The sequence below is a fragment of the Physeter macrocephalus genome, chromosome 7 (assembly GCF_002837175.3).
Source record: "Physeter macrocephalus isolate SW-GA chromosome 7, ASM283717v5, whole genome shotgun sequence".
NCBI lineage: Eukaryota > Metazoa > Chordata > Mammalia > Artiodactyla > Physeteridae > Physeter > Physeter macrocephalus.
The window spans coordinates 21,606,705-21,630,971 of record NC_041220.1 but is presented as its reverse complement, the minus strand read 5'-3'; the positions used below and the strand labels follow the sequence as shown (position 1 = coordinate 21,630,971).

General features: G+C 35.4%; 1 protein-coding gene across 4 annotated transcripts in view; it reads right to left on the bottom strand.

Annotated features, from left to right (window-relative positions):
* BANK1 (B cell scaffold protein with ankyrin repeats 1) overlaps window positions 1-24,267 on the bottom strand; it is a 319,375-nt gene that overhangs the window by 180,962 nt on the left and 114,146 nt on the right. For all 4 annotated transcript variants that reach the window (XM_028491690.1, XM_028491692.1, XM_028491691.1 and 1 more), the window contains exon 7: window positions 3,313-3,509. In XM_028491690.1, coding sequence (XP_028347491.1) covers window positions 3,313-3,509 — 197 coding nt within the window. The remainder of the gene's footprint in view (window positions 1-3,312; window positions 3,510-24,267) is intronic.

The window sequence follows — 24,267 nt, the reverse complement described above, 5'->3', positions numbered from 1 at the left end:
ATTATGTATGATTAAGATCTTATTAATATATACACCAAACTATACGAGTGAACACTGTGGTGGAAGAGAAAAGATACTAAGTGGCTATTGTTCCTAGTAAACATCGGTTGGTTCTCCAATTCCATAGCCGGCCCACAGAGGAGGATGTATTTCCCTGTCTACTTACACATGGTCTAATCATTTTCTGAAGTGTTTAAAACTGATGGAGGTAAATGGGGTGACACACTCAAGACAACACAAAGAAATATCACATATTATTTTGCTTAAAACACATTCTAATTTTTGCTGTACACTTTATCTTAAATCACAAAGTAACTTGTAATCTGTGGCCAGGTTCCAGTTTAGTTTCAAATTCTCAGGTATTTCTGACTTAAAAGATAAGTTTTTAGAGGACTGAATTAGTTGTCAGTATTGCTACTTGTTATTTGAAATAGTCTGAGATTTCCTCAAGAATTCTATGAAGCAAACTGTGGTTCACACTCAATTGTGGATTTAAACACCAACCCTCTTGCTCTTTGTCCATCCGCCTTTCATATTACTTCTTCCAGAAGGCATTGTCAGAAACTGAAAATTGAGTAGTTTATTTGAAAGACTTTATGGGTTATAGAAATGTATGGTATTATTATCTATAATAGTACTGAAAACATGAAACAAGTGTAGTTGTTAATTAGATAACTATCAAAACAGGAAAGCTACTCATTCATAATCAAAAGTCTCTATTCATAGATTGTACATAAATTATTAACCTTTCAAAGTAGAAAACGCCATGAAGAAATATCAAGAATGTGATATGAGGCTCCTCCTTCTTCCTCCTTATTCACCTAGCTAACACTAAGATATGGATGGCACTTGTTCGTTTATGAATGCTTGCTAATGATTCTCTTTTTATCTTTACCTTAAAAAGTCATGAGCGACTTTTTCCTTCTACCTACCCATTTTATTCAGCAATGACCAAACTCACTGTGTTGTAACTCCCTGTGAGATTCTAAAAGGAACTATGTTTCGCTGATGGAGGATTAGGAAGAATTGAAGAAATCAGTAAATCGGTTGGGGGGTATGTTTGAATTTTAAAATATATATATTTCTTCAGTACAGAAGTATGGTCAATTGGTGGATTATAAACTGCAAACTGAAAGAATATCTATTCCTTTCAACAATTCCGAAAAATAGTTCATGGAAAATTTGAATGCATATGTGACAAATCTGAGATTTATCAGAATGTGGTTATAACATTAAAGCTATGTAAATGTTATGAAAGAAACAATAAAGTATTTTAGCAATGCAAATAGATTGCACATTTTTTCTCTATTAAGTTTAGATATAATTTTTAAAAGACATAGCTACTATAATTTATAGTATAAAGTCTCCACATGTGTTTATCTGAGACACTTCCATAGTCACGTCCTTAGTGACAGCAGAACATCTGCAAAATAATTGATCTGTCCTACCTATAATGTCAATGTCTGCTATAGACATGCTGGCAAAATGTTAACAGCTCACAAAGAGACAGAATACATGAAATAATTTAACAAATTTCATAGAATAATTATCAAGTACAACTCTGCAAAATTAGAATGCAACCATTATGAAAGAATAAATAGTCACCTAAAGACAGTGATACCAATCTACTTGTATCAATGCTATTATTGCAGGAGTAAAGGTATAAATACCCAGAGGATGAGAGAAAAAAAATCATTTCCCACATCCATCAAATCCTACCCTCCTAGTTGCTTTCGTATCTACTGTCATTATTATTTAGTACTATGTTATTTATGAAGTATGTGCAGTTTTGCATGGGGCTGCATCTGTTAAAAGCTGAGTCCTCATTGGCGAGCCATAAGTGGAAGCGTCACTCCTTGAAAATCAGGGATCATCCTGGAAAGTAACCCTGGATGTTGAAGACTTCTAGGGGAAATTTTAACTTCAGTCTAGCAGTGGTTAAAAATTCGAGAATAAGGTTGTAGAGAATTGAGTACCCAGGATGCAGGAATAATAGGACCATTGTGGGCCAATTTACAAGGCTGAATCGATTCATTGACTTACCTGAGATAGATGCCATGTTGCACTGGTCAATGACTATGTACAGTGGATAATAACTAAAATGAACGCATTCATCAGATATATGACAATCACTATCTAAAACCTTTCCGTGAATAAAAATGATGCTTATTCCTCATTTGAAGGACATAGAATATAAAAAAGTAGTTTATTAATTTTATTACAAAACTTAATTTCTGTATTTATTGTAAATAAAATAAATACTTGTATTTTAAACACAAGTAAGTCCAGATGGTGGATGATACCCATGCTCTTCTGATAACTATTTGCTATTTCTTAAAAGTGGAGAAAAAAGTTAGATTGGTTGTCATTTTACTCTCTGGAAATCAGAAATACCGATGGTTTTTAGAAGTCCAATATTACATTTACTTAACCTAATAATCGGAATATATGCTAAAATGACCAGAAGCATTTCAGTGTTCTATATTAACTGTTCTTTGGCAAGAAAATTATCTTCTGAGGATCCAAAGACAGATTCTGACATATTCACCAACACAATAATTGCCTATTATATTTTCCTAAGAGCCATCAGAAGTATAATTCACCTTCTCGAGCAAAATGTGCATACCTTTGTTACAAACAGAAAATAACTGCTTTTCTAAGGTTGATTATGGAAACACAAAGTGTGTTTTATGTACTAAGGTAGTATCCCCTCCCTCAGTCATCCCTTGGTTGCATTCTTACAGAACTAATATCCTTCAAAGGGTGTTCTGAAATTTGGAGTTTCAACACACACAATAAAGAACTGGGACTTAACAGACAGAGAAAGGGAATCAATCACATATCAGAAACAAAGTTAAACAACATGAATTAGCTTTTTATTGGGTAGACTTTTTGAATAATTATCAAAATATATTGCTTTAACCTAGTAAATATTTATCTCATTTTATGTGCCTAACAGCACCTTACTTAGACTTTTGAACAAAAGATGAAAAGTAAGAGGTTTTCATTTCCTTCCTAACATCTCCTTTCCAATATTGAACAGGCTATTTAGAAGCCAGAAAGACCAGATAAGTTTCAAAGGGGCTATTTAGGGGTGGGAGTGTGGAGTCAGAGCTGGTTTATGGCATATGAAAACAAGTTGAATAATCTTGCAAAATGCTTAAGACAATGAATGACTCAGGACCAACAGATGCTAAAAACTAGCTGTACAGTAGCACCATTTTCAAGAGCAATGTGCATGTACCCACACACACATATAAACATATTAATTTTATAAAAAGAGTTTTAGAGATAAAATGGAAAAAAACTTACTGAAAAGTCTTCAAAGATCTTCTTGAGTTCTTTGTGACCATGCCTTGCAGCAATATGTGCTGGATCTGAACCCTCCAAATTTTTTATCTTAGATGCCCAAGTTGCTCCTGAACATTGAAGCAAATGAATAGCCAAGTTCTTTAGGCCAAACTTTGCTGCACAGTGGAGAAGAGTTGGAAGTTCTTTGAAATAAGAATCTATAAGCATAAGAACAGGATAATTTTTTATCATATCTCGAACCACATAAGAAAAAGTCAAACACAATCTACTCCTAAAAGTAATTCCCACAAAGCAGAGCAGACTTTTAGTGTGATTTTGCAAATAAGAAAGTGTCAGTGGTTTTAGCAATGTAGACTCTCCCTCTTTCTATTTCTCATCTTAAAGCAAATATAAACTAATATTCTCACTAGCATTAGTGCCTCCCCCTTATTTGTTGGGTAAGTTTAATTTAGAAAGGCATATGGACCTCCTAAATGTAAAACAAAACAAAAACATTACATTATAATAACTCCTTTTTCAATGTACTGCAACATTAACCAAACACTAAATAACAAATAAATTCATCTATAAAACTTTTTGTGTTTTCTACTGCCATGCCTAGTTTGCTTCTTTTTGAAGTTGAAATGAACATGAAATTCCTGGGGAGGGTTATGTTAGATTTTTATGTGAAATTTTTCTTTCAAAAAGTAACTGCAACAGCAAATAGGCACTTTTATAAAAATCTTCAATATGGAAATTTCCATCAGGATTTTACAGATTTCATATCAATGTTCTGGAATTTGAATTTCCTAATTACATGTTAGCTATTAGTTAGAAGACATGTGTTAATTATGCATAACTATAAAACGATGAATGTATACTGCTATCACAATGCCAAAACACACACACACACACACACAAACACACACACATGCCGATGAGTGATGGTTTGTTATTATTCTACACTTTCACACCTAGCTAGAAAAACTGTGTTATAGAAATTACACACCCGCTTACTTTAATAGCTATGGCATTATTAGAAGCAAGCAATGTGAAGACTTATAGCAACAGAAACAAAGGCATCAAAGCAAAAGTCAATTGTCTTCCAGCAAAATTTAAAGCAATGAAAACAGCCACCTCATAGTGTTTTGGAAAACTGTGTATCTGGCCTCATTTAGTTCTTTGCTGTTTTGTAGACCAAGAAAAAAAAAAAAAAAGTAAAAGAGGGGATTTAAACCTGGAGTTTTCAATTCACTTGGGTGTTTCAGGGCTGAATAAATTATCTAGTTTGTTAGTTTGTATGTTTTAACAGGAAACATAACAAAACAAAACAAAAACCTTCAGGACATGTTAAGAACTTACAGTAAGGAAATATTTTATCCTTCAAAATGTGTTAGAACTAAAATGGCTGTAGGTAAATCTAGGATAGTATTTCAATGATAAATGCACTTGTCCCTTCTTATATGGTGTGCAGTGATTAAAAAATTATCAAATATTTTATGAAGATGAGCTTATAAAAGGTGAAACTGTTCAAGGTAGGTACCAATTTTCAAAATAAAAATAATGTATTTTCTCCAAAAGGAATTAAGATATAATTTTCTATTTATTTTCATTTAAATGAATTATAAAATAATTTCTGCTATAATTAAACCAAACCAAAGTTAATAAAGAAAAATATTTGCATGATAATGTCAGATTTTTACATGCTGTCATCTTTCTCTTTGTCATACCATACAATATACAAAAAACATCATCACCTGCCAATAAATGCCTTATGCATTGTTCTTGTACATTGTTATTCTGTTGTACTTTGAAGTCACTGTTAATGCAGCTTAAAATATATTTTCATTAAATAAGTGTTTAATCATTATAGGAATACATTCACCTTTTGACCTCACCAACTTCCCCTGTCAGTAAATTCCTCAAGTTTAAGGTAATATTAGAAACAAAGACAATAAACTTCATTAAAAGTCTCTCTATTTTTGTAAACCAGGAAGAATAAAAAGGACCAAGCGGACATGGTTTTCCAGGGCTCACTTCTTAACAGTTTTGATACTCTGAACCATGCTTTCTGGCACACAAAAGCAAGAAGTTCTGCTGATTTAAGATTATGCTGCTGATACTAAAAGGGAATACAGGTTTGAAGGCTGGCTCCTTTATTTTCCATTTCTTTATTTCATTTTTAGTTGTAGCTGAAAAGCCATTAATCTTCTAGAATACTTTGTGAAGTTAGAGATATGAAAGAGTTTTGGAGGACATTTTTCCAGTTTCCTACCCAGTAACAGAATTGCATTCCTAGAGTCTATAAAAGATGATCTTCTAGTTACTGCTTGCATAGCTCTAATGATAGAGTGTTTTTTACTTCCTAAAGCAGCCTGTTTCTTGGTTACATGACACTGATCATTAGACATTATTACTTCTGTTGAGGTGAAATTTCCTCTAAATTACCATATCTTTATATCCTTTGGGCAATACAGAATATGACAGTTACAAAAGCATGAGCTTAGAGTTAGTTGCTTTGCCATATATTCACTATGTGAAGTTTCAGCAAGCCACTCAGTATCTGAGCCCAGCTTTCTCATCCAAATTTGTAGGGCTACTGAGATAATTAAATGACAACATATTAAAAAGTGCCCAGAAAGGTGTCTGAAACATAACAGGTATTCAATAAATTATTAGTTTCCTTCTCCTTCTTCTGCATCAAATAGTTTAAAGCATCCTTCTCCTAACTCACCTTGGCCCCAACCTTATGATCACTCATTCTTTTCATTATTCCAAAGTAGTTACCATCCTGAGAGACTGACCCCGGAATAGTTGGTCCTTTACAAAATGATGACTCCATTTCAAACCTGCCCCAATGTCATCACTACAGCAGTACCTTTCATTTTCTTGGATAAGGTTATTTTGCCTGCTTATCTTCATTATGTAGGAGATGCTCAGCTTGCTAATATACATGACCAATAACTAGAAAATTTCTAATTTAAGGTATTTTTAAAATTAGTATATGACAGAGTTAACATTTCAAGAAATTAAATGATTCATAGGAGCTGTATTAATTATTTTAATACTAATTAGATCGTGATCTCTAGCACTGTTTTTTCCAGAACATCAAATTAAATACACTCAGTATGTGCTTATATTATATTACTCTACATATGAAATTTATATATGAATAAAGGTATTCATATCAATAGAGGTATGATTATGCTAAGAAATAGTTTGGGTTTTTCAGTAACCTGCTTTTTATAAAATCATACTTTTTATATTTTAGCCTTGATTGGATTATTATAAGAATTTGATATGTGAATGGATTGCTCTGTGTGGGGAACAAGCATGTTTGTAACAGCATAAGATGAGGAAGTTCTTTATCTTAAAAAATAAAAACCTTGCTGGGGGAGGCTATACTCTTTTATGGGCATTGACTCAGTGTCAGAGAAGGAGTGCTGATCAAATAATGTGTCTGTGACCCAGGGGAGCATTACAAGCTGTCCCTTGCTATTCTTCAGTGCTTAATTTCATTCTAGATCACATGATCACTAACGTTTTTGCTAAAAGATATTGATGTTTCGATTGGCTTCTGGAAAAAATATAGAAGTATAATTTATATTTAAAAATACACTGGTCATGGGTTTCATGCATTTTGACAGTTGTATACACCCATGTAACCATCACCCAAAACAAGCTAAAGAAACTTCTATCACCACCACAAGTTCCCTCCTGCTCCATTTGAGTCAATTCTCCACTTCAGAGGCAACTACTGTGTAATTTCTATCAACACAGATAAATTTTATTTCATCCTGTATTTCATACAAATGGAATCACACAGTATATACTCTTGTATTCCATTGTCCTCTGCCCTCTATTTCTAATGAGAAGTCAGACGTAATTCTTATAATTGTTTTCTGTATGGCACGTGCTTTCCTCAACACACACGTCCTCATCTCCACCCCTACCACAGGCACTTTTAAAATTTTCTCTTTATCTTTGATTTTCACCCCCTAGTAGAATATATACAAAAATATTATACCTACACACACCTTTAACTATGGTATGTGTAGGTATAATATTTTTGTATATATTCTACTAGGGGGTTGTAGAGCTTATTAAATCTGTGGGTTAATGTCATTCCTCAATTTTGGATCATTCTCAGCCATTATTTCTTCAAATATTTTTCTGCCTCATTCTCTCTCATCTTTACTCTGAGAATTCAATTATACATGTTTGATCATGTAGTATTATCTCATAGACCTTGAGTCAAAACTGAGCCAAATTAATATGCAGATGAGCTGAGCTTGTTCTTTTTTTAAGGCTTTACTTAGACTCTGGATTTTTCCTCTCTTTATCAGCTTGAATAATTTGACTGTCTTCAAGTAAACTGATTCTTTTCTCTTCTGTTTTTTCTACAATTAGGCCCATCAAATATCTAAAAATTTTCTGATATTTTATGTTTCTAGAATTTCCTTTTTTTTTTTATTATAATGTCCAATGCTCTGATGAAATTTCCATCTCTTTATGCATGTTGTGCAACTTTTACAATAGATTCTGTAACATACTTATCATAGTTATTTTAATGTTCCTATCCAAATTATTTCACCATCTGGAGCATTTCTGTGTTTGCCTCTAATGACTGTTTCCTTTCTTGACCACAGGTAATCTTTCATTCCTTCTTTGTGTTCCCTGTAATTTTATATTGCATGCTGAACATTGCAGTAAAGGACTGAAATAAATAATATTTACCCCCAGAATAAGGCATACCCTTTCTTCAGTCAGACAACTAGACTTGGAAGCTGATTCAAATTAATCTGTAAGTGAGCAGAACTTGGTCATTTTCTGAGGCTTTACTTTGGTTTAGTTAACCACTGGCTTCAAATATTTTGAGGGCAGAATCATAACTTTCTTCAGCACAGCTTGGGATCTGAGCTTTGGTGAGACTCAAGAAATCTCTGTTGCTCTACAGACTGGCTGCTGGCCTTTGGGTCACAGGTTGGTTCTTTTTTTTTCTCTCCAGTTCTGCCTCCAGAATTTTTCACATCAGAAAATCTTGCTCAAGATGGGAATAAAGACACAGACGTACTAGAGAATGGACTTGAGGATATGCGGAGGGGGAAGGGTAAGCTGGGACAAAGTGAGAGAGTGGCATGGACATATATACACTACCAAACGTAAAATAGATAGCTAGTGGGAAGCGGCCGCATAGAACAGGGAGATCAGCTCGGTGCTTTGTGTCCACCTAGAGAATAGATAGCTAGTGGGAAGTGGCCGCATAGAACAGGGAGATCAGCTCGGTGCTTTGTGTCCACCTAGAGGGGTGGGGTAGGGAGGGTGGGAGGGAGGGAGACGCAAGAGGAAGATATATGGGGGTATATGTATATGTATAGTTGATTCACTTTGTTATAAAGCAGAAACCAACACACCATTGTAAAGCAATTATACTCCAATAAAGATGTTAAAAAATTTTTTAAAAATTAAAAAAAAAGAATATCTTGCTCAGATTTTGGGGGGCCTCTGTATACACTCAGTTAAGGCAGACTCCTTACTATCCCAGTAGCAGACTCCTTATTATCCCAATAGCTTGGAGGTGTTTTTTCCACTTTTATGCCTCTCTGTATTTAGAATCTGTCTGCTGCTGCTTTCCATATGGCAAAAGCTTTGATGGGATTTGTCTCAGCAACCCTGTCCCACTCTCACTCTTTAGCAGCCACTAGTGGTCCTCAGGGATTTTAAGGATATCTCTCAACCTTACTGCCTCATCCAGCCATTGGTATACTAGCTCTGTGCACTTATGACAGCCTACAGAAGAGAGTTAGTGGGTGATGCAGACCCACTCTGTAACAGGGACTCTGGGATTTTTATCCATCACAGTAGCCTAAGTATAGCCATTAAATGTTTGCTAAATGTTCAGGTGGTTTCTCTTTACTCCTCATCTATAGTGAGTTCTTATCCTCCTGCTTTGTAAGGGATGAAGGAAGTCATGAGTTTCTTCTCTTTTGTGAAGGACTTGTCCCTTTCTGGAATTTAGTTCATTTAGATTTCTTTAGTCATTCATTTTCTGCTGTATTTAAAAAAGAAACTATGGTTTTGAAGATCATCTTGCTTATTCTTACTATTACAATAAGAACAACAGACTCTTATGATGTTGTACCATTGTAAAGCAATTATACTCCAATAAAGATGTTAAAAAATTTTTTAAAAATTAAAAAAAAAGAATATCTTGCTCAGATTTTGGGGGGCCTCTGTATACACTCAGTTAAGGCAGACTCCTTACTATCCCAGTAGCAGACTCCTTATTATCCCAATAGCTTGGAGGTGTTTTTTCCACTTTTATGCCTCTCTGTATTTAGAATCTGTCTGCTGCTGCTTTCCATATGGCAAAAGCTTTGATGGGATTTGTCTCAGCAACCCTGTCCCACTCTCACTCTTTAGCAGCCACTAGTGGTCCTCAGGGATTTTAAGGATATCTCTCAACCTTACTGCCTCATCCAGCCATTGGTATACTAGCTCTGTGCACTTATGACAGCCTACAGAAGAGAGTTAGTGGGTGATGCAGACCCACTCTGTAACAGGGACTCTGGGATTTTTATCCATCACAGTAGCCTAAGTATAGCCATTAAATGTTTGCTAAATGTTCAGGTGGTTTCTCTTTACTCCTCATCTATAGTGAGTTCTTATCCTCCTGCTTTGTAAGGGATGAAGGAAGTCATGAGTTTCTTCTCTTTTGTGAAGGACTTGTCCCTTTCTGGAATTTAGTTCATTTAGATTTCTTTAGTCATTCATTTTCTGCTGTATTTAAAAAAGAAACTATGGTTTTGAAGATCATCTTGCTTATTCTTACTATTACAATAAGAACAACAGACTCTTATGATGTTGTACATCTTAATCAGAAGCAGAAGTCCTATGAGAACTAAAGACCATTTAGTTATTTTCTTAAACTCACAGCATTTATTTTGCAAAGAGTTTGTTAATCTTACCTATTAGATTAATACAATAGATTCCTTAAGAAGATATTTTTTAAAAACTTTTTAGAATGTGTTTAATCTGCAGTATAACATCTGCTTCATTTCATGGCAATTTTCATTTAATTAATGAAGATTCTTTATATCTTTTTCTATTATCAAGGTGTGAATAAAGAAGTCATAACTCACAATAAGGTGTGACCAATTTGCTTTTGACTTTTTTTCCGGACAAAATAAAGTTTCAGTTTTCAGTTGTTTCAGCCGATGTCCATCAAATGGTAATTTCAGGGGAACAGAATTAAGTGACTGGCAAGGGGAATTTTTCAATGAAAATCCAATTTCATTAGTTTTTGCAAATAAAAATAAATAGATGAGCTAGAACCTAGTAAAGAAATGTTTGTTTGGGCTGAGCCATTTCCAACAGTTCACATAATGCCTATAAACGATGGCCAATAATTGGATTGAAGTTATCAAACCAAGCTTCCAAAACATTAACCTAGCTCACCAGAATAATAAAATGGGAATATGTCCTGGGTTAGCTTTAAAAATTTTAAAGTAAGATGAGTATGCAAACTGGAAGTGCATGACCATGTAATCCATTGTTCTCTTGAATCACTATCTGGAATAGTAAATCTTTATTCACTCAAGGTGTGATGACCAGGTGGCCACTATAGGACAAAACAATGAAGCACACAAAAAAGAGAAGATAAAAAGTCAAGAGATCTGCATTCTAATCCCAGCTCAACTACATGGTGCTTATGAAAGTTCTTTCATTTCCCTGCACCTCAGTTTCTTCATTTATAAAATTATAAGGTTGGGGTCAGAATTATAGGATTTAGGACATTCTTCTGAGCTAGAGGCCATGCCACAGATGGTTTTAGGGTAATTTTCCCTGATGCTAATCAGATACCAACTAACGGAGTAAGGATGATATTTGTGAAGGTTGAAGAAAGGTAATGATTTTCATTCCTTTCATCACAGGATTTGGAGTCTGATGAAATGTTAGTATTTCTGTGGATATGTAAGACAGAGCATTGCTGGGTTTATGAATCTGATTGCTCTGTGACAGGAGAAGCACATATGCAACATGTCAGGTGTCACTCTTCCCGTCTGTTGAAAGAGTAGACACTTAATCCTACTTAGAATTTCAAGCAACCAAAAATACTACCAAGATTATCGCATTTCTAAAATCTTGATACTGTAAATTAAATGCACATAGGAAATAATGGTCCATTAAAGGCCTTTGGTGCAATTTGTTATCTCTCATATTACAAAAAATATAAGAGTGGGAAGCTTGGAGTCCATGTCTGGAGGTAATGTGAGGAAGCAAAGAGGCAAGTGCATTTCTAATTAGCAGTTCTTGGAATTGGCATTAATTAAAATTAAATCTCACAGCATTTGAATAGGGTTGTTTATAGTCCACTTTCCACTACTGAACCCAGACAATGATGATGAGGCAATAAAAAGAGTGGAGCTGATCCACGTTTAACCAGCCCAATCTGTGGCTAACCTCTGGTTAAAATAAGAAATCTCTAGAAACCTTATGTATATCCATGTGTGATTGTACTGTGTTCATCTGTGTTCATTTAAAAAATACCTTTTGAAAATTACCAATTTTGTCTCTTCTGATTCTTAACAGCAAAGGGACCAAGAACCTAGAAAGAAGCCAGGAAAGAGCCTAGAAAGATCCAGGAAATCTGGAACAGCAAGAGTGTGGAAACAACTTGGGCTGGGTTGGGATCAGATGGCTGACTACCACCAGGCCATGCCTTATAGGTAGAAAGCTACCCACTGTCCTTGTATGGGTTTCACATGGAAAGCCAAGGAATGTAATACTACCAAGCAGTAAATCAACTTATCTGGCAAAGATGCATGATTTCATTAGTAAGGAGTATTTGGCATTTTTTGAGGACTTCTTGGAGTCTTGAGAACCTGATTTATTCTTTAAAAAATATTAAACAATTTTGATAATAAAAGTGAACTAAGGCAGGAAAAAATCTGGGAAAATTTTTTGGGCAATAAAGGGGCTGGAGAGAGAGCTTTGGGAACACCAGCATATGTAATATAGGGACAGAATATAAATGGAATCTGAGAATGATTTGGGAAGCACCTAAGTGTAGGATGGTTGGAAAGAAAGGTGAAGCATGTTAGGGAAACCTCCTAGAAATCTTTTTCAGGAGGAAGGAGAAATAACTGATGGCCTGTATTAGAGTGGTGGCAGTAAAAATGGACAAGGACAGAGATGCCAGACATTTCCAAAGAAAAGTTAACGGGACTAAATGATTGACTTTACACGCTCTGAAGGAAAGAGTTGATTTAAGATACCATTCAGGTTTATGACTACAAAGTTACAAGGTAGAAGAGAAAGAATATTCATTAGAGAAGGGGACAGATCATTGTCACGGAGAAGCACAGGTGGGGGTGTTGATGGGGTAGCTGCTGGCAATACGATTATATAGCGCTAAGTCAAATTAGACATATGTGTCTTCGAGTAGAGCATATTAGTTATGAACTTAGCTCCTGTATCACTAAACATTAATAATCACCACAGAACACTTTTTTTGAGGAAGTATTCTGAAATAGGGCTGCCGAGCTCCTTTTGCCATAGAAGGTAACAAATTCATAGATCTAGGAACTAGGATGTGAATATATATCTTTAGGAGGCAATTATTTAGTTTCCTACACTAAGCAAAACGTGGTAACCTCACTTTCAGGAAACAGGAAAGGCACTCTCATGAAATAGGAAAGTGGTAATAGCGCTACAATTCAACATATCTTAACACTGTAAGCAACATCTACTGTTCCTTGACCAAGAGTTTATATTATGTACATGACCCAAATTGCAGCCGTTACCACACCATCAACACATCCTCAAGTCTGTAAACCAGGATAGGCTATTTTGAGAGATTTTTCTATCCACTGGGTTACAGTTGCTTTGCAAATCTATTGACCAGCGTTTTTCAAACTGATTGTTGGGGATCCCAAAATGTGTGTGGGTGGATTACAGTTGTTTAGAGCTGCTGACATCTGAACAATAGGATGATGGGGAGTGTGATGGTTAATTTTATGTGTCAACTGTCTTGGTTATGGTGCCCAGTTGTTTGGTCAAACACCAGCCTGGATGTTACTGTGAAAGCATTTTTTTAGATGTGATTAATATTTAAGTAAGTAGAATTTGACCAACCCAATTACCCTCCATAATGTGGGCAAGCCTCACCCAATCAGTTGAAGGACCTAGGAGAAAAGACTGAGGTTCACCAAAGAGGAAGGAATTCAGTTTCCAGACTGCCTTTGGACTCAAGGCTGTAACATCAACTTCTGCTGGACCTGTCAGCTTGATGGTCCGCCCTGCAGATTTCAGAATTGCCAGCCTCACAATCCCGTGAGCCAGTTCCTTAAAGTAAACCTCTCTCCGTCTTTCTCTCTCAGTCCATTCTCTTCATTCCATTTCCCTGGAGAATCTTGACTAATTCAGTGAGGAAAATGACTGTGGTGGTTTTGGTAAACCATAACAAGACATAAAAAAACAAGTTCTATATTTTTGAGTTCCTGTTCTTCTCAGAGTCATGCAGTGAGTCTTTACACCTGCAGTGACACTAAAAAGATATTCTGTAACTATTTGGTAATGGCATAATCCAGAGAGCAAAGGAGTCCCTTCAGGAAGCACAGGGAGATGGCTTGCAGGTAGGGTAGTGATTGGGTAGTATGGGGGCAGGGGGGAGGTTCTGGACCTGTCAAGAGTTTCAGAGGATAGACACTGTAGGTTTGAAAATTATCATTGCACAACAGCTGCAAAAGTAAGAGGGAGTTCCTTAAGGATTAATTTATTCAATTTACAATAAAAAAAAGCAAGTTGCTTTGAGTGTGTGTGTGTGTGTGTGTGTGTGTGTGTATGTGTAATTGAAGCTAACCCTTGCTTGCATTTTTCTTTAAAAAATGAGTGAATAGGGCTTCCCTGGTGGCGCAGTGGTTGGGAGTCCGCCTGCCGATGCACGGGACACGGGTTCGCGCCCCGGTCCGGGAAGATCCCACGTGCCGCGGAGCGGCTGGGCCCGTGAGCCATGGCCGCTGCGCCTGCGCGTCCGGAGCCTGCGCTCCGCAACCGGAGAGGCCACAACAGTGAGAGGCCAGCTTACCGCAAAAAAAAAAAAAAAAAAAAAAAAGAGTGAATATTACAGAGACTATTTCCTGTTATCAGTTACTAATGGACACAATTTATATTTTTTCCCTAACCCTATGATAAACTTATAGATTTAAACTTATTACTTTTGACCTTGAAAAACCTACATTTTTTTGTGTCAACCCAGAGGAGATGAGCATCTGCGTCTCACTCACTGCACACAGTTCAGTGCAGGACATTCAGAAGGCTCATATGCCAATGTTTCATTCTGTTAATGGCAGATGCCATAGATAAGAGGTAGAAAGAAAAGAAAGAAAAAGAAAAGAAAAGAAAGTGACATTATATATAGCTGCCTTATATTCCTACAAAGAAGAGCTCTTTTATTTTTGGAGCTCAAATAACACTAGTCTAATACCTAATGCTTACCAGGGTTTCAATGATTTTAGTCTATGGTTAACTTTGTTGCCATTATCAAGTTAATGTGGTAAATATTTATTGAGTGCTAGAAACTCTTCTAGGTGCTAGGAATAAATCCATGAACAAAAGAGACAGGGCTCCTTCCTAAAGGATAGTATTTGCCCATAGAGGCAAAAGTGGTGATTTGAAGGAAATCACACACTGTGAAACAAAAATCACCATGTTTCTGGGACTGCAAAAAATAACATAAAGAGTATCTGAGATAATTTCAAACTTGCCTTTATAAATTATTCATTAAAGTAGTAATTTTAAATAATTTAGCAGAAATAATTCATAACCTTTCCTCTAAATGTAAGATCATCTTCCTGGGAAGCTTCTTCCAACTGTCCCTCTTTCTCTGGGCTCCTGTGACCCCCTGGAGCTACAGCTCCAGGGCGGCAGTGGCTGAGGAGTGGTTAATAATCTCAGCTGGGCTGACTGGATCCAAGTCCCAGGCCTGCCACCATTTGAGCAAATGATATAAACTCTCAATGCCTCATCTGTAAATCAGAGTTTAAAATATTATCTACCATGGGTTTGTTGAGAGGAATTACATGAGATAAAGTAAGTAAGGTGCTTAGAATTATTCTTGACACAGAGTACACAAAATGCAAGTGTTGGTTCTTATTAGTACAGAACACACTACATTAGTGACACTTATCTTTGTGATTTTATTTTCTCTTCCCTCTTCTTGGGTGCCTGCTGAGTGTATGGGTTTTATTTATTTATCTCACATTCCTCTATCTTCCCTCAGTATCTAGAAGAGTACCTAGTTTGAAGCCAAGTGTGTTAAACTTCTAAGAATTCATGAGGGTTTATTTTTATTTTTAATAATGATACTCAAAAAAATACATTTTTGAGATAAACAATCACTCTAAGACTACTTCATTCTGTATCCATGATTTTTAGTCCTGGGACATGGAGTGATCGAATAAAAAAAAATCTGCTATCTTGACTTAATTTTATTCATGTCAATTTTATTCAGGTACTTAACTTATCAAAGAAAAGAAAAGAAAGGAAAAGAAAAGAAAAGAAAGGAAAAGAAAAGAAAAGAAAGGAAAAGAAAAGAAAAGGAAAGAACAGAAAAGAAATTGTACCACCCGTTACTGCTGTGTTCAATCAATGGTTTCCTGGTGATTCACAGACCGATAGCAGCCGCATCATCTACGAATTTGTGAAAAATGTAAAATTCTTTGGCCCACCCCAGATCTGTGGTATCAGAAATTCTAAATGGGGCCCAGCAATCCGAGTTTTAACAAACCTTCCAAGTGATTCTGATGCCCACTAAAGTTTGAGAGCAAAAGTATCAATACAAAAAAGAATGGGGCTTGCTTTGCGTAAATAAGCAAGAGTAGACAGCCAATAAGATTGAGATTAACCTAATAGAGAGTGAAAGAAAACTGCAAAGGATACAAAGTATGTCTGGAGTAGACTTTCTCTCCATTCTATTCAGTTTCTCTAAGGGTGTCCCTCTTTTGTCATGGTTTACATTTTAAAAAATATCTTCTCATGGGTAGTAAACAGAGAAGACTCAAACAGAAGAGAAAGTTTAATGCTAAAAGATATTTCCCTTAATTATTTCTTAGAGAAACACAATCTTACAGCACTGTGAGAAATAAAGCATTGTTAGAAACAAAATTTCAACCAAAGATCACACATTATATTCTTACAGAAGTAATCTCCATTTGGATTCTGTTGATAATGATCATGGAGGATACAATTTCTTATAGTCAGTCAAATATCATTATCATGGGTAGAGGTCATGCTTATTTCCTAGATTGCCATTATCGCCAAGAATTTCTTCTGTAAAAGTGCAATTCTCAACTTTCTGTGAAAAAGCTCATCTTTCTGGCTTCCAGGATGACTCAAGTCAGAAACTGGTTCTCAGCTAGATAGGAATGATGTGAAAGTAACTGAGACAATGAAGCAAAGTGCTTGAGCTTGAAAGCTTGTTCTTTATTGTGTGCTGTTAACCCTGCTGTTACCACACACTTTGGATTCTCAGCCTAATTTGTTACATTTCTTTTCCTCATCTGCTATCCTGGTCCTTGTATTTTATACTGCCCTGTTCATAATCTGTCCTGTAGGCTTCTATTCATTCCTTATCCCAATATCTATATACCTAAACTCAGTCTTCAACTTTGGAGATGCTTAAAATGAAGGAAGGTATATACCAAATGAAATTTAGGTTCACTACAAAGAAAATGAGTCCAAACGGCAGTTAATAGAAACCTGACATAATCCTCTCCTCTGTTTCTTCTGGATAGTGCTTTTTTTTTTTCACTTGTTAACATCTTGCATTCTCTCAATCGGTCTGAATATTCAATTACTTTTAGATATTTTACAGAATCTGGGGGGTCTTGGGGAGCAGTTAATCAGAACTATACTTCTTTACCTTCCCAGTATTTGCTTTAGAGACACTATCCATTGATACAGATTTTAAGGAGAAACCAAAAGATCTATACGGTGTTCTTGGTACAAAGATTTGGGGAACACCTGGATCCACTGGGGGGCATTTTTGGTATTAATGAATAGTTTTGTAAATCACAAATTATTTTGTGGCATTTTCCACTCTTACTCTCTGAAGTAAGATATGACATGGTTGATCACTTTCTTCCCTCAGAAGCATTTTCTTCACTTGTCTCTTAAGACACCATACTCCTACTTCAGCCGGCATTCCTGCTGTCAGTCTCCTTTTATGGGAACTTTTCTTCCAGATCTCTAAATACTGCATTGCCCAGGACTCAGACCTTTGCTCTGAACTGTACTTTCTATCGAATGATCTCATCCAGGCCATGGCTGTGAATACCACGTATGACCTCCTTCCTGGGCTTCTGACAATATGTCAGCAAGTGTCACCATCGTCACTTTCAAATATCTACCAAGTAAGAGCAAGTGTCAACACCTCCACTGCCAACACCAGGTGACAGCCACCATCATGTCTCCCTGAGACCACTATGGCCTCCTATCTGGTTTCTCTGCTTCCATTCTTATACACCTGTAATCTGTTCTCTATAGCAACAATCTTTTAAAATGTAAATTAGATGATACCAAACCATTTTTAAATCTTTGCATGACTTTTCATCACCTCCCAACTCCCTATCCTCTCACTTTACTGTATCCCTTTTGAAATAAAACTGCTTATTTTGTTATTGTTTTTCTGCTGCCCTCACTAAAATAAAACTCCATAAAAACAGATTTTTCTATAATGGTCCCCTGTGTCTGGAGTGCCTAGAAGAGTGTCTGACACTTTGCTTACACTTGTAATATAAATGAATAAATAAGACTGCTTAACAGAATCTTTTTGATCAAAGTTTTCTTAATTGAGAGAAAATATTACATTTGCAGACTCACCTTCTTCATCTATAACTACAGAGTCCTCAATTATTACACAACTGTTCCCTTATTGTGACAACACAATTATGTGATGTTACAGTGATGGCAAAGAGCAGAAGGAGAAACGAATTACGCATGTTGTTGAGAGCTGGAGAAGGTTAACCCCTCATTGGTCAGAGTGGTCAAGGGTTGGCCTCAATGCTTGCTGGACTCAGGATGAGGATGGCACATGGCCTATCTCTACAGTGCTACAGTGCAGCCGGAGACCAGGGAAGTTTCTTTGATTCTGCAAGACATACTGTTCTGTCTTCCCTATGTTCCCAGTTGACTCAAGGTCAGAGGTGCTTCCTGGTCTGGGGAATAACTCAAGTATGGAGAAGGCCAAATTCTAGCCCCGACATAAATTTTTCTTCCTTTCCCCCCACCTCCTTCTTCCTTTTTTCCTAATTTTTACTTACATCCTTAAACCATAGTCATGTTTATAAGCATTCATTTTCAAACTTCACATCTGGAGAAGTACAGACTCCTTGAAGAAACACTGTAAAAGTGAATAATAGCAGTATAATACTGAAAAAAATGCTTTTTTCTTTTGGTTAATCAAGTAAAAAATCATTTTGCAGGATTCAAAGTGGTTGTTTAATTTTATTATTATTTGATACAAATTAAACCATCATTCATGAAATTAACTTGAAAATATGCTAAAAATATCCTTGGTAGGATATGTGAAAATCTGTACTGGTAGGTTGTGTTATCAAAAAAAATTGAAGGGGAAGAATCCATCATTTTACAGTCAATTTACATGCCAAAGCTCCAATTCACTCAAGCTCTACAAGTTTTGATAATGTGTTATGTGTAAATCTGTTCCTAATTTTGTGTTATTTACCCAACAGTGATGCGTTTGTTACTAATTTGAAGTGAGTTTACATGACTACATTTTTTCCTATCATCTATTACTTCTCATGTCAGAATGTGAAATAATCTTCACCATTTCTTTTCTTTTGCATTGATTTCTTCATTGCCCCAATTTTCTTCTCCAGTGTTTTAAAATGAAAACTAGAAAGGTCCATACAACTTGACGCATTGTGAAATTCATACTTTGGGAAGACATTAAAAAAATTTTTTTTGTAAAATATCCTTGATAATTGCTTCCATCTGTTCTTAATTTTCTTTTCAGGGAATAAGATTTGTATTTCCTCATTTTCAAAAACTTTTCTTTCCATGTAGAACAATGCTACATTTAGAAGATCCCTGGCTCAATCCCATAGGTATCAAGAAAAGGAGTAGTCACAAATAATTTTAAAATAATATTTTTGATGTTAACAAAACCATGAAATAAACAGAAATAAATCTAACAACGGTTTTTAAGAATTTCAAAAAAATTTTTTTTTGGAAAGATGTAAAAAAAACCCAAATAAATAAGTATCGTGCTTACGACAGAGTTAAGTATAATAAAAATGACAGTTTTTATTAAATCAATCTACAATGTTCTTTCAATTTTATTAGAGTATTTCATGGAATTTGACAAATTGATCCTAAATATAGGACAACTAAAGGACAGCTAAACTTTAGGGCAACTAAAGGAATAAGGAGAGCAAAAATAATTTCAAGAATAAGGTGGGGGATCAGCTCTGATACCAAGTTTTATGATGATTTAATTATATGCTTCATAATATAACATATAAATTAAAAGACAAGCTATCAATTAAATAGACATTTGCAATGTATAAAACTGACAAATGTTACTATCCAGAAAAAAAAAATATATATATATATATATATATATATGAAGAGAGAGAGAGAGAAATCTCCTAAAATTCAGTAAGAAAAAAATAACCAACATAAACAAATGAAGACTATTAAATGTAAATTCACTGAGGAAAAATGAAATGTAAATAAACAGAAGAAAAATGCTCAACTATATCTGTAATGACAATGTCAATTAAAAAGTGAGATACCACTTCCCACCTGTTAGATTGCAAAAAATATATTTAACTCACAATTCTTAACATAGAAAAGATGTGGAACAATGGCACAATACTGCTGGTAGAATTATTTATAAATCAGTAAAAGTATTTTCCACAGAAATTTGAAAATATCTAGCACTACAGAATAAGTACATACCTGTTTAACTCAGAAATTCTATTGGTAATTGTATCTCCTGAGGAATTATAACATATATGCATAGGAATTCATATGCAAGAATGTTCATCATAGAATTAATTGCAACAATAAAACATTTGAAAACATTATTACCCATTAATAATAATGGGTAATAATGGAGAACAGATACATACTGTGGTATAGTCAAACAATTCAATGCTATAGAATATTTCAAATGAATGACCTAGATCTACATAAAGACAAGTATAAATGTAAAAAAATTAATACTGGGCAAAAATAGCACATTGAAGAAAAAGTGTGATTATCATTTACACAAAATCTACAAAATTGCACATGACTGTATATGAGTTAAGGAAACAAATGTATGTAGTAAAAGAATGAAGAACTGCAAGGGAATGGTCATCAATAAGTTTAATTAAAGTAATGGTTACTTTTCAAGTGTATGGAATCACAAAGGGAAACAGAGAAATTCGACTGTATCTGTAGAATTCTACTTCTTATAAAAAAAGATCTGAAGCAAATGTGACAAAATGTTAAGCTCTGGCAATCCTAAATGACAGGTACAGGTGTTTTTTATATTATTTTCTGTATTTTTCTGCATGTTTAAATTATTTGATGATATAAAAAGGAACAACTCAGTGACATTCAGTTCTCCTTTACGCAGATAGCAAATGAGCTATGTTCTGTGAACCTAAAGATATTACAAGTCTAAGATAAATCCTAGGGCCCCAGTGACTACTACATGTGTACTGAATATCCAGTTACATTCTCCTCATTTCACAGACATTTTAGGAGATAATATACTGAATTAATATTTCCACATGTCGCTGGTGGTCATATGCTGTCCTGTTTCAGATTAAGATATTACTACTTTTTGTAAATGGTTAAACATTTTGACATGCTTTTCTAGAAACTGGCATGGGCTTTATTAAACCATTCTCCTTTCTGGATGAAGGTACATGATCTGCCTCAAAGTAACCTCGTTTCCTTTTCCCCAGACCGCTACTTCCAGAGATTTAACCTGCAACTCCAGCCACTTATAAAAACAAGCTATACAACTTATTTTTTCCTATCAATAACAAGAGATCCTCAGCATTACCCAGCCTTTGAAAGGGTTCGGAAGAGAAGTTAGCGAAATTCACATACCTGCTGCAGTTTAAGACTTATAAGACTCTGGAATATGGCTTGAAACTCAGGATAGGGGAGAGCTACAGAAGGACTAAGGCAATTGTGTCAGTCCAGGCGTGCTGTTCTACCTCACCACTACACCAAGTCAAGTCATTCAAACTGATTTCATGGTGGCTCAGACCATGTGTGTTTATACAGACAACTACAACCCAGATGGAAGCTGCTCACAGTGATACTCTTATTTTAAGGGATGCACTCTGATATTTTCTATTCTAGTATCTTACATATCAGAAACATTGTCTGTTATGATCTCCTATATTGATTTCACAAGCCCTGATGATTCACACACTAGAAAGTGGTTATGAATTATTTCTATGACTGTTATGTTCAAAATGCATGTATGATACATTGCATTAATATATCAAGTTCATTTGGAAACCTTTTATTATATTCTACTTCCAGGGAGAACTTTTTCAGTGGAAAATTCTTATCAATGGAAAATGGTATTTTTAATTCAATAATGAAGCATTACAGGGTAAGAGGACATTAAAGCAGATGTGATTTCCTGTACACTTTCTATCTTTTCTCTGCAACACTCCCACCCCCCTCAACTCTGCCTGACTAAGGGAAAAAAAAGTAAATGAGGAAGTTTATTGGCTAGACAGAAGTGAAAATGACCAAGACATAGTGGCATGGAATAGCAATTTACTTATTATAAATGAAGTGACAGGGACTAAATCCAGAATTTACCAGAATCAACTTGGAAAAGAAAAGAGGATGGAATAATAATAAGATAAATAGTTTTGATTAACATAGCATTTAATTTCATATTGTTAAAGATCCATAGGTATCTGTGGGTAGTTCCATGTCTCCTCCTTAGGATAGGTCAATACTCAAGTATGCTCTGTCAGTTCCTTATGATTATTTCCCCTCACAATGTCCTAACCTCCAATTTATTTCAGCTAAAATATAGAGTAATAAATAAATGTTTAATAAATGAAATATTTCACCAAATAATTGGAGAACTGTCTTCAGGGACAGACATTCGGAAATACACCCAATTCATTGTTTGCTGAATTTACCTCTCAGAATATCTCTAGTGGTGTTTCTAGAGAAGCTCTTCAACAACCTACCATTAATTCCACTTTATGTATAAAGGCTTCTCAAATCTTATCATCAATTCAACTTAAACATTATGAAAATACAGGTGCTAGGTCTTAAAGACCAGATATTCTGAGGCTGACATTGATCCAAGATTATAGGGCCAAGGAGGCAAGCGAAACATGAGTTCAGCCATATTCATGTCTATCTTGCATATTTTATTGTGTAATTTGTATTATGTTATTTTGCACTTCCACTACGAATTAGAACCTAATGTTATGTTATTTGTTTGTTATGGGTTTAATAGCTTCTGCCATCTAGCAATACCCAGCCATATGGTTGCTGAATGAATAACCTAGATTATATTGAACTTTCCATTTTTAGCTTCTTTTAAAAAATGCGATTTTTTATAAAAATATTTTTTCAAATACAGAATAATCATTACATTCTAAGAATGGTTCAAAATTTTCATATGCTATTAACTTTCTAATCTTTGTAAAGAGAGAGTAATATGAAGCCATTAGGGATCGATAAACTAGGCTGCCCACTGGAATCATCTGGGAAACTTTTAAAAGTACTGATAGCTGGAACCCACTCCCAGATTCTTCATTAATTTGGGGGGTGTGGCTTAGGCATGGGATATTCTGAAGGCTCTGCAGCTAATTATAATATGCACCAAGTCTGAGAACCACTGCTCTAAACCCTTGATACTCAGTGAAAGGTCTGAGGACTAGCGGCATCAGCTTTACCTTGAAGCTGGTTTAAAAAGCAGAAGCTTGGGCTTCCCTGGTGGCGCAGTGGTTAAGAATCTGCCTGCCAATGCAGGGAACACGGATTCAAGCCCTGGTCTGGGAAGATCCCACATGCCGTGGAGCAACTAGGCCCGTGAGGCACAACTACTGAGCCTGCGCGTCTGGAGCCTGTGCTCGGCAATGGGAGAGGCCATGACAGTGAGAGGCCCGCGCACCGCGATGAAGAGTGGCCCCTGCTCGCCGCAACTGGAGAAAGCTCTCGCACAGAAACGAAGACCCAACACAGCCAAAAATAAATAAATAAATATTTTTTAAAAAGTTCTTTCTCAGATATATGTTGTGCAAATATTAAAAAAAAAAAAAAAAAGCAGAAGCTTGACTGTACCCCATACCTATTGAATCAGATCCACACGATCAGGTGCTCCAATTTAACCAATCCAGAATTCCTTTTCTATAAAAATAAAGGACCAAGTCTATTCCATCCTTTCCAACTCTAAAATTCATATCCTACAACCTAAAGGAGACAGTGAGAAGCACTTTCAATCCCACCTTGAATTCTTTATCTATAAAATGAGAGACCACAGCCATCCTCTCCTCTCCAACCCCACAATTCTCGTTCCACAGCCCTAAACAAATATAATGCTGAGGGAATTTGTAAAGTTGTGTAGTAATTCCATCTTCATACCTTTGGATACACTTTCTCTTCCTTAGAATTCCTGTTTCCTTTATCTTTTCTCACTGAGACACATAATTCAAGACCTAGGTAAAATCCCACTTCCTTTAGGCAGCATATCCTGAAGAATAATCCAGCTTTTCTCTAAAATTCTTTTGTCAGTATAATGAATTTCATGAAGTGTAGCACCTTGTTTCTTTCTTTTTTTTATTTTTGAAAGATACATTTTTTTTGTTTCTTTCTATTATTACATATATATTATCTTGTTTCTCCAGTTAAATGATGAGTGTCTTTTTTTTTTTTTTTTTTTTTTTTTTTTTTTTTTTTTGTGGTATG